General features: G+C 40.6%; 1 protein-coding gene across 2 annotated transcripts in view; it reads right to left on the bottom strand.

The window, feature by feature from the left end:
- LOC121279248 (KAT8 regulatory NSL complex subunit 1-like) overlaps window positions 1-17,134 on the bottom strand; it is a 196,487-nt gene that overhangs the window by 22,063 nt on the left and 157,290 nt on the right. For both annotated transcript variants that reach the window (XM_041190317.1, XM_041190318.1), the window contains exons 8-9: window positions 12,930-13,073; window positions 11,815-11,975 (exon numbers count right to left, since the gene is read on the bottom strand). In XM_041190317.1, the coding sequence (XP_041046251.1) occupies window positions 11,815-11,975; window positions 12,930-13,073 (305 nt within the window). The remainder of the gene's footprint in view (window positions 1-11,814; window positions 11,976-12,929; window positions 13,074-17,134) is intronic.

The raw sequence follows: 17,134 nt of genomic DNA, 5'->3' as shown, positions 1-17,134 counted from the left end.
CGGTTCATCCCCAGAAGCCCACTGGCCAGAGTTAGGGAGAAAATAAATCAATGATTTCAGACACAGCGTAACTTTGTAAAAGAGAAAGGAACACAAAACGCAACTATCTTCTAAAAACCTAGGCACAAAGAGCAACTGAAATGCGAAACGCCCTCTCCTATGTTTTATTGATTATATTAAAGCATTTCACAAAGTCCAGCATAATCATCTCATGAAACTGCTGGAAGGCATCAACAGTGACAGGAAAGATCTTCGATTCACCAGGAATATTTACTGGAATCGAATAGCAGTGATCAAATGTTAGAACGAACTCAGTGATTGGAAAGCAATCAAAAGAAGGGTTACACAAGGTTGCGTTCTCGTTTCTCCCTACACAGCAAATGTATTCTCAGAGGAATTGAAGGGGTGGATGGTACAAAGGTAGGAGGGGAACTAATAAACATCCACTTTGCCAACAACACCATGCCTTTGGCAAAAATGAAGACGACATGCAACAATTAATCGATACAGTTGTCAAGGAAAATGGTGGATATGGGCTAACACTGAAATGCAAGAAAATGTACACTTGGCAATGACAAAGAAAAAGGACATTCCAGTGAGTCAGCACAGTACATAATTGAAAAAATGGAACATAGCTCTGCGGAGCAAGAGAGTCAGCCTTTGAGCCTGCTCCACCATTCAATAGGATCATGGCTGATCTGGTTGTGATCTCAACTCCACTATACCCTTATTAAACAACATATTTGGGAAACAAAGAGGACTGATATAATTATGAGCAAAGATCTCACATTTGGCTGGAAGTGAATAAAATAGGAGATGAGGATGATGTTTTCTTCACCATGATGGGGCCAGATGCTTTTGAGATAGTGTCAAAACTGTTGCGTGCGCGACTGCAGTTGGATGTAATATGCTGACGTTAATTAAATTCTGGACTCATTATGGCATATTGCACTGAGAGTTGCATTCTGCGAAAGGAATCAGTTGCCAAATGAGACTGTTGCAGAATACATTCGCGAAATAAAGATATACATTTGTCACAGTGGGTATGGCGCGAATCTAGAAATCAACCTTACAGACACATTCATAGGAGGCCTAAAGAAGAACAAAATCCAGACTAAGTTTTTGAGGAAAGATAATAAGCTGACATGCAATGAGGCCACAGCCATAGAACTAGCACAAAGTGGTAGTTGCAAATTGCAAGGCAGTTCTTTTTCTGAGTCAGCAAAGTAAGTCTGCTGGATTTCAATGTGTTATGAACAGGAGAGAGGCAAACTAAACTTCTATATCCTCTCACCATCTGTCTATAAGCAGAGGTGTTTTTGAATTATTTTTAAAGTAGACTGTGGCATGTTTCCCCCAACCCTCAGTTTGTGTGGTCCAATTTTATAAGTAATACGCAGCAAACATAGCAAACTCTCCTGATGTTTAACTCAGGTTACAAAAACAAAAATAGCTGGAAAAACTCAGCAGGTCTGACAGCATCAGTGGAGAGGAACACAGTTAAGTTCCCAGCATCCGCAGTATTTTGCTTTTATCTTAGTGTTTAATTGACTGCCACTTCTCTTCCAGGAATGCCTACCTTGAAGAAGTACAACTATGGATAACAACAGTAGAAGAATCACAGAAATGGATATTAGTTCATGTGATTTCCAGACTACAGAAAGTCAAAGTCCAAAGGGTGTTTCCTTCAAGGCGGAGTTTAGTTCAAATGAGTTCCTGGTTAGAGACAGCAGCATGAAAGTCCTTAGAAGCAAAGAATAATGCTTTTAAAATAAAACAGGCTTCCAGGAGTTGAGAGATGGTGGCTGGCTGCTTTGTCTGCTGGGAGCCTTGCTGCTGTTCTTTTCAGATTGGAAATAATCAGCAGACTGCCTGTTTCTCAGTTCTCAACTAAATATAGAGATTTCAAAATGGTCACTTGAGTCACTGGAGCTCCTTGCTCCACAATGATTTCAAAGGGAATATATATCTGGTGTCTGGGTGTGGCCTTTGTTTTATGGTTTATAATGTCCTGGTTGTTAGCTTCTGAAAGAGTCACCATCCAAGTTGAGGGTCTTGTTTTGGGGAGTCATTGTCTGGGCAGACCCTGTGACTCCACTGAAGGAATAAGCTTATCAAGATGCAAATGATGTCCATTTCCCCTCAATGGTCCCCTTTTGAAATGGATCTGGACAGTTCCAGGTGTGAGATGGGTCTGTTAACAACTCTGCAGGTATAACGAGTTTCAATCTCTACAAGTCCCCTGGTTTCATGATTATAATATCCTTACAATGGGGTACAAGATTCCACAAGGTTGAGGAGGGGACCTCTTTTCTTCTTGCAACCCTTGTTGGAAGCTTCAAGGAGAGATGGGCCAATCCTGAAAGTCATGTGGCTTGCAGCAGCCATCTTTTGGTTCAGCAAAAGTCCATTTTAAAATAGCAAGAAAAAGATGAAAACAAAAAAACTGCGGATGCTGGAAATCCAAAACAAAAACAGAATTACCTGGAAAAACTCAGCAGGTCTGACAGCATCGGCGGAGAAGAAAAGAGTTGACGTTTCGAGTCCTCATGACCCTTCAACAGAACTGTTGACCCTTCAACAGAACAGCCGAGGCTGCCAGACCTGCTGAGTTTTTCCAGGTAATTCTGTTTTTGTTAAGAAAAAGATGAAGTTTGATGTACACAGTTCTGATTTTCTCTCATGTCTTAGTGACATGACAAGTAAGATCCAGGCCACAGCAGCCAAGTTCATAATCTCAAGAGTCAGAAATTTAAATGCAGCAATTGCCATGGTAGCCACCAAACATTTAAATGCCTCCATTCTCAGTTAAGTGTTATGTCTATGGGAAAGTCTGTCATATACAGACAGCATGCGTGGTAAAGCTCCAGATCGCAGCCATGTGCCAGATTGAGGTGGTTGTGATAGATCTAAAGCTAGTTCAGGAGTCTGGAAATCCTCAAATGGACATACGATAGATATGGAAACACGATCGATATGGAAACAGAAGTTAATGTTAGAAAGTAGGAAGATCAAGAGTTATACTCTGTCAGAGGACAAGATAAAAAGTACATGGAAGATGAGAGTAATAGGGCTGAAGATATAATTCCAGTGCCCACAGTAAAAATTAAGCTGGAGATTCATAACTTAATTTCATTATTGATATGGCTGCAGCTGTGCTTTTATTTCAGGAGAACACAAAAGGTCCTTAAGTTCCTTAAGTCACATTCCTTTATGCAAATCTGGTGTAAAACTGACTAGTTATTCCAATAACAATATTCCAGTGTTAGGTGAAGTTAGTGTTGGAGTGGAATACAATGATCCATCCTATTATTTGCCATCGATAGTAGTAAGGGGGAGCTAAGTCTCCCTATTGTGAAGAAATTGGCTGAAAATACAGTTAAATTGGGTTGAATCATTTACAGTAGAGATCAGTAAGAGTACATCTGTCAGTGAGGAAGTGCTGAGGCAGCAAAAAGTAGTCTTTGAACAAGGAGGACCAATTGATAAAATTTACCGTTAGTACGATATTAAATAAGTTAGCTGGTCATGCAAATGTGGACATTCTTTCGTGATTTCCCGTGAACACTGATTCATTTCCAGCCACCGAGTTACTTGTGAATTACAGGACTCCGTGTTAAATATTCCTGGATACAATGTGTTCAAGGAAGATAGGAAGGAAAGAAAGAAGAGGAATGGCGGTATTGATCATTGCAGTGCTGGAGAAAGGGGAGGACCAAGGGGTCAAGGGCAGAATCTATTTGGCTAAAATTATGGAACAAAAAGATGCAATTACATTGCTTGGTGTAGTCTACAGGCCACCAACTAGTGGGAAGGACGTAAAGGAACAAATTTTCAAGGAATTACAGAGAGGTGCAAAAATTATACAGTACTTATAATGGGGGATATTAATTATCCAAATATAGATGGGTTAGTATTAGTGTGAAGGGCAGAGGGGGTCAAGAGTTCCTACAGTGTATTCAGGGAGAATTTTCTTCAGCAATATGTTTCCAGTCCAATGAGGAAGGATGCACTGCTAAAGCCGATTCTTGGAAATCAGGTTGGCCAAGTTTTAGGAGACAGTAATCATTGTATTTTAAGGTTGAGGATGACTATGGAAAAGGACAAGTCCAGAGTAAGAGAAGCTAACTGGAGGAAAGCCAACTTCAATGAGCTGAGAACGGATCTAGATGGAATAAGCTGGGGTCGAAGGTTGGCAGGGAAAATGGTTATTGATGAATGGCCAAATGGCCTCCTTCTGCGCCGTACCAATTTTATGATTTTGTGACATACACAAATAACATGCCAGTAACTGCAGAGAAATTAGTCAGGAAACTAGCAAAGGGTATGCTGCTCAGTAAAATACTCAGTGGCTGGCGTAAACAGTATGATGTTACAGGAGTATTTTACTCAAGAGAAATTAAGTGATCATGGATCAAGGCTATCTTTTATGGGGTTTAAGGGTCATTATTACACCAAGGTTTAGAGAGAGATTGTTCAAGGAGCTTAGTCAAGAGCACACAGGGATAGACTGTATGAAAGCAGTAGCAAAAGGTAGATAGAGATATTGACCACAGAATTGTTGCAACACAGGAGGCCATTCAGCCCATCATATCTGCACTTGCTCTCCAAATGCGCAATGCAACTTGTGCTATTTCCCACCTTCACCCCACACCTTTGCATATTCTTCCTTTTTTTTGCATACTATCCTAAAATAGCAAGCAGCTTCGTGGAAAGAAAAATAACTTTGGTGAAAAAGTTGTAATGATCAACACAACTTTGACAGTTATATATATACACAGTTAAAAAAGAAAGGTTTGTATAATATTTATCATTCCAGGCAGTTGAAGAGAGTTGGTGAAGAGTTTGATGTGTGTCTCACAATAAGAAATGATCCAAAAGTTCCTTTCATCCCATGGTCAAACATGCAAAGAAATGTATGAATGTATACATGTTGTTTTCTTTTAAGTGGAAGGGAGAATATCTTGTTTTGATCGATAGCTATAGCAAGTGGATAAATGTTGAGTCTATGCTCAATATCTCAAGTGCCAAAACTACTGAGGTTTTGAGGAAGTTGAACTGCAATTTATGGCTTGCCAGAGTTGTTGGTGTCAGATAATGGTCCACAATTTACATCAGAAGCGTTTGATAATACATTTTTTTTTTAAGGCCCAGTAGATGCAATACTCCCCTATTTATACAGCTATGCGTCCCAATCAAAATAATCCCGTTATCTTAAAAAGAGCACAAAATAGGTGCTTAAAAAAATGAAGAAACTGCCTGTTAGTAGCATTTAACTGTCAATCATCTTTTAGAGATTGCTTGAATAGAGGCTAATTACTGTGTGCAGCACATGTAACTTTGGTGAGGCTCAAAACACATATAAAGTAAGCAGTATCTGCTAATGCACAGAGATGTCGTAAAAGGAGTGCAGCAAACAGTGCAAAGCTCAGGAATTTGATGAGATGGGAATTCAGTGCAGAGGGAGGAAGGCAGAGCTGCATTTTTGCCTCCAATACTTATATTGGCTGTTCTAAGCTTCAGGTAGTATTTAAAGTTTTTGTCCAGTGGTTAGTGCTTAGTGCAGTTAGTATGTAGAAAAATAAAAAACTTAAAAATAAATACATAAATTGTATAAATCTAAACTAAGATATGTCAGAGAATCTGGGCTGCTGCACGTGGAAGTTCAGAGAGAGCAATGTGGTCTCAAGCAAGGATAACTGCAGTAGATATCAATGTTTCAAATCTGTCTAACTCATTGATCTGGAAGTGAGTTGGAGACACCCCAATACATAAGAGAGGTATTGAGATAGTTTGCTCCAGAATTCTGTCACACCTCATAGAAAGGTGCAAGTTTGGAATATGTTCAGTATGACCGATAGTTTGCAGAGTAAGGGGCACCCAAGTAAGATAAAGAACAAGAAACTGCAATAAGTAATTCTATTCTACAGGTAAGATGTACTTGCTACCTGTGATGATAAGGATGAAGACTTTCACAAGGACAACCAAAATACAGACCATCACACTTAAGTAGGAGGCTGCCCAAAGGAAGATTGAGGGGAAGGATAATGTGCTAGTTTTAGGGGATTCAATAATTACAGTGACACATAGCATCCTCTGTAAGAAGGACTGAGAGTCCCAAATGGGATGCTGCCCATTCTTTCCCTCTTTGGGGTATAAACTGGCCTTTATCACTTCAATTTTTTTCGAACACCTCCCACCAATCATCTGTAGTTTCTTCCATCATCATCAGATTTGTCCGGTTACTTTGGTTTCTGTGAAGATTTGCTATCTCATTGGCTTGAGTGAGCCTTACCTAAACACAGGATTTTAGCATTTCTCCCTTTCAAACAGTATGTTGAACTGAATCATATTATGATCACTATTAGATAAATATTAATGAACCATTCAGCTGTAAACTAACTCTGTCTCATTACTTATTATTAAATCTAATATAGCCAGCCCCATGTTGGCTCGAGGACGTACTACTGCAGAAAACTCTCTCAAGAAATTCACAACCTTTCAAACATGAGTTCATCTGCTTGTTCCAATCTATCTGAAAAGCGATAAAGGCCAGTTTATACACCAAAGAGAGAAAGAGTTCTACCTGCCAAAAAAAGACAGCAATGGACAAGTAAATTGGTAAGAGACAATGTAAGAATAAAACAAAAGGTATTCAAAGATACAATAAAAACAGATCCTGGTGAATGGGTAAGATTCAAAGAACAGCAAAGGTTGACAAAACAGACAGTGAGTGCAATAAAAAGGGAGTAAGAAAAGAAACTTGCAAGAAATATCAAAATCAACCCAAAATATCTTTACAATTACATTATGAAAAAGCAGATGGCCAAAAGCAATGCTAGCCTCTTGAAAACTGATGAATGATGATAATGTCAATGAAAAGAAGTAAATTAGCATGCTGAATAATTACTTTGCATCAATATTTTCAGCCAAGGAATAGGTTACCATGCCAGATATCACAAGGATACTATTTTTGTGTCAGGGACAGCCCTCACCAACATTGGCATTACCAAAGTAACATTCAAGAAGAAAATAATGGCACTAACAAGCAATAAATTCCAAGGATCAGATTGTTTCCATCCCAGCATTTTAAAGGAAGAAGCTCTGAACATTGCAAATGCCCTAACTATAATCTTCTAAAGTTGCCATGATTCAGAAGCCATTCCTTTGACATGTGCAATTTTCAAATCTGTTATTTAAGAAAGAAGAGATAGAGAAACCAGGGAATTATAGACCAGTTAGCCTAACATCTATTATCAGGAAATTATTAGATTATACAATTAAGAATAGGATGAATGAATACCTTGGAATTGTTCAGCTATCAGAGAGAGAGAGCGTGGGTTATAAACGGTAGGTCACACCTGACAAACCGGATCAAATTTTTTGAACAGATGATCGAAATTGTGGACAGGGAAATGTCTATGGATGTTACGTATATGAACTTCCAAAAGGCTTTTGATAATGGCACTCTTAAGAGACTGTTAACTAACACTGAAGCCCACGGAACTGTAGGGTAAACTATTGATCTGTTTAGGAAATTGGGTGAGCAGCAGGAGACAGAGTAGGGACAATGAGCATGTACTTGATTTACCATAATGTGACTAGTGGTGTTCCATGAAAGTTAATGTTGGGGCCTCAACGTATCATCATAATTGATGGGACAGAAAGCCACATATCCAAATTTGCTGATGACACAGAGATAGGTAGCACTGTAAGTAGTGTAGATGCAAGTATAAAATCACAAAGACATATTAATATATTAAGTGAACAGACAGGACTGCAATAAATGGATTCCAATATAATCAAATTTGAGGTCAGCTACTTTGGCCACAAAAAGGATACAACAAGGCACTTTCTAAACAGTGACAAGCGCAAAACAATGGAGTTCAGAGGAGACCTGGAGGTCCAGGTACATGGATCATTAAAATGTCAAGAAAAGATTGGAGAAAATAATCAAAAAGACGAATGGAATGCTGGCTTTTACACCTAAAGCACTGGAATACAGGGGGGGTGTAAGAAGTAATGCATCAGCTATAAAATGTCCTGGTTAGGCTACATCTGGCGTACTGAGAGTAGTTCTGGGCACCGCTCCTTCGGAAGGATATAACGGCCCTGGAGAGAGTGCAGCATTCATTTACCAGAATGATACTTGGACTGCAAGGGTTAAATCACAAGGAGAGATTACACAAATTAGATCATATTCCATGGATTTTAGATGGTTAAGGGGTGATTTGATCAAAGTTTTCAAGATATTAAAGGGAACAGAGAGGATAGATATAGAGAGAAATATTTCCGCCTGTTGTGGGTCTAGTACTTGGGAGGGGTTTCGAGTCCAAAAATTAGAGCCAGGCCTTTCAAAAGTGAAATTAGGAAACACAAAGTGGTGGAAGTTGGTAGTTTTTTCTAAGAAAATGGGAATAAATGTTAATTTCAAATTTGAGATTGATAAGATTCTTGTTAACCAAAGGCATTAGGGGATATGCAGATCAGCCCTGATCTCACTGAATGGCAGAAAAGGCTCAAGGGGCTTAATGATCTACTCTGTTCCTAGGCCCCATTTAGTGAAAAAAAAAAATCACAGAAACGCAAATTTATCTCAGAACATGAGAAAATGGCACAGCAATTTGGTTTAATTGTCCCTGCTTCTTGAAGCTTCAAACCTCTTGGTATCCCTTAAAAAAGAATGAGGTCTGTCAGTACCTTGTAATATGGGCAAGGTTTGTATCTCCTGAGCCAGTTTAAAATGCTTTGGGAGCATAGAATCATATAGCATTGAAGATGATCATTCAGTCCATTATGCCTGCATTGGCGTACTGAAACAGCTATCCAGTTAGGCTCACTACATGCTCTATCCACAGTCCGGCAAATATTTCTCTTTCTCACTATTTTTCCAATTCCTTTTGGAAAATTACTATCACATTTGCTTCCAACACCCTTTCAGACAATGATTATCACAGCATAACAACTCGCTCTATTATGAAACCCAAACTTACCTCATTGGAGAGCGTGGAGGTTGGGAACTTCAACTCCTCGGAGCTTTTGCATGTGCACAGACCGGGAGCAGGCTGCACATGCACAATTCTACATTTTCACGTCCTGTGGCCCCAGCGCACATGTGCAAGGTAAAAAAGGTGTGAAAACCTGGATCAGGTGACCAGGAGCAGAGCACCATGGAACAGTAGTGTCCCAGGCAGGGGACAGGGAGAGGTCCCAAAGAAGAACCCCAGAGATGGGGACAGGTACAGAAAAAGATCTCAGTTCAGTTAAAAAGAGAGCAGAGAAAAAGGGCTCCAAATGGAGAAAGGGCTGCGGGTAGCAGACTTGAAGTAAAGAGAGCTCAAGGGAAACCCTGGTAATTGAAGAGGGCTCAGGAGACACCTGGAAGATCAAAGCAGGCAGCCGAAGGTTGGTGACTCCATGCTGCAGGCCTTTGAGGCAAACGTACCCCTCTTTGGAGCAGTGGTGTTCTGCTTGGTGCAGCCAAAGAGCTGCCGTTGTGCTTGTGAATTGATGCTTGAGTGCATTTTCAGGAATCCAGGGAAGTGGAATCTCAGGAGATGAGATTGAAAGCCTGCGAGGTGGGCCGTTGTTGAAGCCATTAGAGTTGGAGCGACATTTGGAGAGAATTCCAAAGCAAGATCTTCGAAGGTGAGGAATGGAATCCCTTGTGAGAGAGACAGAGTTTCAGTGAGATTGGTTCACTCTCAGTGTTACTGAGGTCTGGGTGGGTTGTTGAGGAATACATGGCATCTGTTTTGGTTGCATTTGACATTTATTGTGCAGTGTGGTGCATTTGACCACAGCTTGTCTGTTAATTTACATGTACCTCATGTTAACCCTGAATGTTAGAATATAAGATAGATATGTAAATTGTTCTGATGAAAGCAAAATACTGTGGATGCTGGAAATTGTGGCTTTATTATATTAGCAAGTATGTGAATCTCAACCTTTGTCCACAAAACAAAATGTTGGTCCCTAACCGGATATCACCAACAGCTTGGAGGTCTGGCCAAGGATCATAACAGCTGTGCAAAACTATTTCTTATCTTCCCTGAGGTTCTTTTATCAATTACCTTAAATCCCTACCAGTGGAAACAGTTTCTCCTCATTTACTCTACAAGAACATTCATTAAATCGCCTCATAACCTTTACTGATTGAATAATCCCAGCTTGTCCAATTTCTTAACCTAACTGAAGTTCCAGCCTTTGTAGATAAGGGTGTAAGAAATAGGAGCAGGAGGAGACTACATGGCCCATGAAGTCTGCTACGTCATTCAATATAATCATGGTTGATCTTCGGCTTAAACTCCACTTTCCTTCCTGCTCCCCATATTCCAAGATTCCCTGAGACATCAAAAATCTGTACATCTCAGCCTGAAATATATTCAACAATGGAACATCCACAACCCCTTGGGGCCAAGAGTTCCAAAGATTTACAACCTTCCAGTGAGTATTTCTCCTCAGCTTAGTCCTAAATGATTGCCCCTTATCCTGAGACTGTGCCCCCATGTTCTTAGATTCCATTGTCAAGGGAAACAGCTCTGAGTGTCTACTCCATCAAGTCCCTTCAGAATCTTGAATGTTTCAATTAGATCAATTTCACTCTTCTAAACTCCAGAGAATATGGATCCAATTTTCTCAGCCTTTTATTACAGGACAAGCCTTTCATCTGAGGGACCAATCCAATGAACCTTCGCTGTACTGCCTCCACTCATTCATATCCTTTTGTAGCCTCTGTGTCCCCCTCACAGCTTGCATTCCCACTTAGTTTTGCATCATCAGCAAACTTAGAGACATTGTTCTGTCTCTTTGGCTAAGTCAATGATATTTATAACTTGGTCCGCAGGCCACCTCTCAGTGAAGGTTCATGGAGAAGGGGCAGCGAGCAAGGCAGAGGGATGAGAAGGGTCGAGGAGCAAAGCACTGCGCGGGTGTTAAGTAGGAAGAGCTATTAAGTAATTAAGAGTAAATAAGTTATAAAAGACCTTAGTAACTGTACACTTGGCATATCTTTCATAATCATATTTTGTGTTTACGTACCAATATACCTTTTTGAAGAAATAAATGGTAATGACTAAAAAGTATTTTAAAATTCCACTTGTGGCCCAATATCCAAACTGGCCCCCACTATTAGTGGTCTAAGTCATTGATTGTGGATTGTAAATATCTGAGATCCTAGCATTGATCCTTGTAGCACTCCAATAGTCATGGCCTGCCAACTTGAAAATGTCCCATTTATCCCTTGGCTTAATGTCCATTAATCAATCCTCTATCCATGCGAAAAAAATGCCCCCAACCCCATGAGCCTTTATCTTGTGTATTAACCTTTTACGTGGTACCCTATCAAATGCCTTTTGGAAGTCCAAATATACTACATCATTGGTTCCCCTTTATCTACCCTACCAAGTTATATCCATAAAAATCTCTAATAAATTTGTCAAACACAATACCCCTTTCATAAATCCATGTTGACTTGTTCTTATCATGCCATGATTTTCAAAGCACATTGTTAAGATATCCTTAATAATAGATTCCAGCAGTTTCCCAGTAACTGATGTCAGACTAACTGATCTGTAACTCCCCATTTTCTCTCTCTTCCTTTTCTTGAATAGAAGTGTTACATTTGTTAAGTTCTAAACCGCTGGGACCATTCCAGAACCTAGAGAATTCAAGAAAATCATAAGCAGTGCATCCACTATCTCCTTAGAATCCGAGGATGTAGGCCATCAAGTCCTGGGGATTTGTCGGATTTTAGTCCCTTAAGTTTTCCAGTACTGGACGCATTTCAAATCATGAACTTATACTTTAACTTACTGGTGTAGATGTAGTGGATGATGCTGGTTGATTGTGTACAACTGAAGGAGGAATATCGGTGTACGAAGGCGACTGGTGCATCACTGAACTGGGTTTTGGAGTCTGGGGGTTCAGTAATGATGGGGATGAACTTGAAGCTGCTTTGTGTCGTTTATTGAGCCCTGTGTGGAAGGAAAGTAACACAAAGTTAGCACTGCTCAGTACATCATTCATTCCTTCCTATGTTTTGGGAGATAACAGGTAATGCCTTATAAATGTCCCTATTCTCCCTCCTTCCCTCTTCCTCCTCCTTACCCCACCCTACCTTTCTCCTGTTATCCCCGATCCCACATCCCCTGTGCCTAATCCTCCCACCTCATCCACACTGCATCATTGCAACACAGTTTGATGTGTATTAATAGAGGGAGCAGGGGAGTATGCCCGGTTCCAGCTCCTAGACACTCCTTCCAACAAGGACTAGTGGATTTTTGCACGTTGCTTTTGAATAAAATAAATCTTCAGTTGGCTTGTTCACAAGAACGAAAATAATTTAATGAAGTGGCATGTCTGTCTGTTGATGTGTGATAGAAAGTAACAGAGACACATTAAAATTCTGCAGTAAGGCATACACTTCCTATGCATGAACCTTACTTCCAGCTGTCAACATATTTTGTCACGCTTTTCTGTAAACATTTACCATTTAAATCGCTATGTCAACATAACCTAATTTTGCTGTGTTAACTGTTAAAATATAGTTGCAGGCCACAAGGTGGATCAAGTTTATGATATCATTATTCCAACGCTATTTCCATCCCATGTAATTCATCAACTGACCATAAGCAAAACAACAGACAATTTACTTTGATTACAGATTTATATTTATAACCAGAACTCTCAAAGATTGGTTACTTTGGGCAAGGCACTGAAGGCTGGAATTTGGAAATGGAGGAGTGAAGTTAAATAAAAAGGGTTAAGGAAGAAATATTAAAAATGACAGAACTGGCCTGATCAAATGCAGAAAATGATTGCTGAAGACAGGGCTCTGACCACTAACAGTCAAATCAAATCCTACCAGAAACAATCCACACTGCTTGGTGAAATCATGATATCAGGTATTCCTGCACAGGCTCACTTACCTAAGTTGAAGGATGACCTTTGTTTCTTTATCTGAGTGTTGAGTTTTTCTGTGAAAGGATCAATCTCTGTTTTGGAGATAGGCTGCCAGTGATCTAGTCGTTGTTTGAAGACCTTTTCCGATGCATTTCTGCTTTGCACATATTCTGAGGGGTAATAAATAAAGCTTATGGATCAGAATAGATGAAGGAAGCCATGTGAGCCACCCACCTCATCCTTTCATAGAAATCTACAGCTTCTCCCACTGTAACATGGGAGGCTCCCCTAACCAAAAATCCTTCCTTCTAGGTCCCAAGAAAATATAAATTCAGATTTTGCAACACATTAAGACAATAAACCAATCAAGTTTCTTTTTAAAACATATTTTCTAAGTCAAATCTCCTATCTCTTCTAATAATAATTAGTATTTATACAACATCTTAAACATCTCAAGGTGTTTTATAGATAGACAGAGGAAAATGGATGATGAACAGAGATTAAAAGTTGTGACTGAAAGCTTGGCTATGAAATGTTTTGAGAAACATTTCAATGAAGAGAGTAGAGAGGTTTAGGGAGGTAATTCCACAAATTAGGACCCAGGTGTCTGAAAGCTTAGTCTCCAATGGTGGGGTGAAAGGAAGACAAGTTAGAAGGAACAGAGTATTTGAGGGTGAAATCAGATAATTCATACAGACTCTGAACTGAACCCAATACCTTCTGGTTATATGGCTCAGATTCAGTTACAATTTTTATACATTCTTTTAATGCAAAATAACAAGAATAAAAAATTGTCCCACTGAAGCATAATCAGACAAAAACTGACATCAAGCTAAAGGAGGAGGTATCATTAAGTATGACCAGAAACACAGAGGTGGATTTTAAAAAGGGTCTTAAAGGAGGAGATAGAAAGGTTAAAGGAGGGACTTTTAGAGCCTAGGGCAAAAAAGGCTTTCGACATGGCCGCCAATAGTGAGGGAAAATGTTTACATATAAAATTAGGCCCAGGAAATTTCTTCAGCACAAAATGAAGCACGTAACCCGAAATCTTGGCGAAGCACAGCTGGCAGTTCAAGTGTCTCAGAACAAGTTAGGTAAAAAGCTTATTCAACAATGCACAATCCATAGAACCATAGAAAAGTTACAGCACAGGAGGCCGCCATTTGGCCCATCTTGTCCATGCCAGCCCAAGGACACCCAGGTGCCCTTTCTAAATCCACCTTCCTGCACCTAGCCCATAGCCCTGCAGCTTACAGCACTGAAGGAGCAGATCCAGGTACTTTTTAAAAGAGTTTAGAGTTTCTGGCTCTACCGCCAACTAGGGCAGCGAATTCTAGACACCCACTACCCTCTGCATAAAAAAGCTTCCACGGCCTCCAATAGCTGGCTGCTACTTTGCTGCTGGGAAGCCCAGAAAGCAGCGGGAGTTCAGAGAGAGTTCATTAAACAGAGGAGAGAGAGCCGGGTGTTTACATATTAAGTCTAAAAGTGACATCACAGGAGTCCTGTAAGTTGATTAGTTGGTAAGTATAGGCCTTTCCGGACTTAGCACAGAGACAACGATTGGTGAGTGACAGCTAAGTTTTATATTATACCATTCTGTAGTAAACACTTTATATAAAGTTCAAAGTATGTCAGCGTAGCTTGGTCATGTGGAATGTGCATCCTGCGTGATGTGGAAAGTTTTGCAGGCATAAAGTGCCCTCGATGACTACGTCTGCAGGAAGTGTCACCAGCTGCAGAAATTTGAGCAGCGCTGGAGTCACTGTGGTGCATCTGCAAGGCTGAGGATTACGTGGATATAATGTTTAGAGAGGTGGTCACACTGCAGCTAAGAAGTACACAGGCAGAGGGGGAATGGGTGACTGCCAGAGTATCTAAGAGAAACAGGCAGGTAGTGTAGGAATCCCCTGAGGCTATCTTGCTCTTTAACCGTTTTTCAAATTTGGATACTGCTGAGCGAGATAGTTCCTCAGAGGACTGCAGCAACAGCCAAGTTCAAGGCACAAGAGTGGCTTAGCTGCACAGGAGGAGAGAAGGAAGAGTGGAAATGCTATAGTGGTATGGCATTCAATAGTTAGGGGAGCAAACAGGCGTTTCAGTGGCCGTAGCCGTGACTCCAGGATGTTATGTTGCCTCCCTGGTGCCAGGGTCAAGGATGTCACAGAGCGGCGGCTAGCATTGTTTTGGGGAAGAGTGAACACTGAGAGGTTGTGGTCCACATTAGGACCAATGACACAGGTAGGAATAGGGATAGGGGCCTTAAGGCAGATTTTAGGGAGTTAGGAAGGGAATTAAAAACAGGACCACAAGTGCAGTGATCTCCGGATTAGTCCCAGTGACACATGCTAGTGAGCATAAGAATAGGAATTCTGAGCAGTTCAACATAAGACTGGAAAAATGGAGCAGGCGGGAGGGCTTTCAATTTCAGAGGCATTGCAACTGGTTCTGGAGCAGGTGGGACCTGTACAAGATGGGACTAGTTACACGTAAACAGGACTGGGACTAATATCATGCTAGTGCTGTTGGGGAGGGTTTAAATTTGATTGGCAGGGGAATGGGAACCTAAGGGGAAATTCAGAGTAGAAAGGAGAAAAACTGGCAGTGGGAAGAGAAGTATTAACTGATAAGGAGGATATATCAGAGAGCAGTACCAAGGTAAATAGAATAATTGGAGAGGACAGTAGTAAATCATTAGATGGGGTCAGAGTAAGGTGAAAAGTTAAAAAAAGCCTAAATCATGCTTAATGTGCATGTATGTGAATGCATGGAGTGCGGTTAACAAGACTGGTGAACTACAGGCACAGGTTGAGAAACGGAATTATGATGCTACTGCTATAACAGAGACCAGACTCAATGAAGGGCAGGACTGGGCATTAACTATTCCTGGGTACAAGGTGTTAGGAGAGACAAGAAAGGAAGAAAAGGTGGGTAGGGGAGAGGACAGTGGGAGTATTGATTAAAGATGCCATTACAGAACTGGAGAGAGAGGATGTTCCAGAGAGTTCAAGGATAGAATCTCTCTGGCTAAAGGTAAGGGTTGAAAAAGGTGCAATAACATTAATTGGTAGTAAGCAGACCACCAACCAGTGGAAGGGATGTAGAGAAACAAATTTGCAAAGAAATTACAGAGAGGTACAAGGATTAGAGTAATTATAATGGGGGACAGTAATAGTACAAAGGGCTAGAGGTGCTAGAGTTCCTGAAATATGTTCAGGATATTAAGCAGAGTGAAAGAGGAAGTACTGGGGCAACTGACATCCTTGGAGATAGATAAGTCACCAGGGCTGGATGGATTGTTAAAGGAAGCCAGGGTGGAAATAGCGGATACTCTGAGGATCATTTTTTTATCCTCACTAGATACAAGCAAAGTACCAGAGGATTGAAGGTCTGCAAATGTTGTACCATTATTTAAAAGGGGTGCAAGGGATAGGCCAGAAAATTATAGACCAGTCGGACTGACTTCAATGGTGGGCAAACTATTGGAATCAATTCTGAAGGACAGGATAAACTGTCATTTAGAAAGGCACAGGTTGATCAGGGACAGTCGGCATGGTTTTGTTAGGGGAAGATTATTCTTGCTAACTTAATAGAATTTTCTGAGCAAGTAACAAGGAGGATTAATGAGGGTAGTGAAGTGCATGTTGTCTACATGGATTGTAGGAAGGTATTTGACAAGGTCCCACATGGCAGACTGGTCAGAAAAGTGAGATCCCATGGGATATAGGAGAAGGTAGCAGGTTGGATCCAAAATTGGCTCAGAGACAGGAAACAAAGGGTAATGGTCGATGGATGTTTTTGCGAATGGAAAACTGTTTCCAGCGGTGTTCCACGGGCTCAGTGTTGGGGCCCTTGCTGTTTATTGTATATATTAATGATTTAAACATAAATGTGGTAAGTATGATTGGAAAATTTGCAGATGACACAAAAATTGGCTGTGTGGTTGATAGCGAAGAGGATAGCTGTTGTCTCCAGAATGATATCAATGGTTTGGTTGCGTGGGCAGAAAAGTGGCAAATGGAATTCAATCTGGAAAAGTGAGAGGTAATACATTTGGGGAGGGCAAACAAAGCAAGCGAATACTCAATAAACAGGAGGATATTGAGAGAGGTTGAGGAAGTGAGAGATCTTGGAGTGCATGTCCACAGGTCCCTGCAGGTGCCAGGACAGGTGGATAAGGTGGTAAAGAAAGCATATGGAATGCTTTCCTCTATTGAATGAGGTATTGAAT

Source organism: Carcharodon carcharias, chromosome 6 (assembly GCF_017639515.1).
Source record: "Carcharodon carcharias isolate sCarCar2 chromosome 6, sCarCar2.pri, whole genome shotgun sequence".
NCBI lineage: Eukaryota > Metazoa > Chordata > Chondrichthyes > Lamniformes > Lamnidae > Carcharodon > Carcharodon carcharias.
This window is presented reverse-complemented; position numbering and strand designations above follow the sequence as displayed.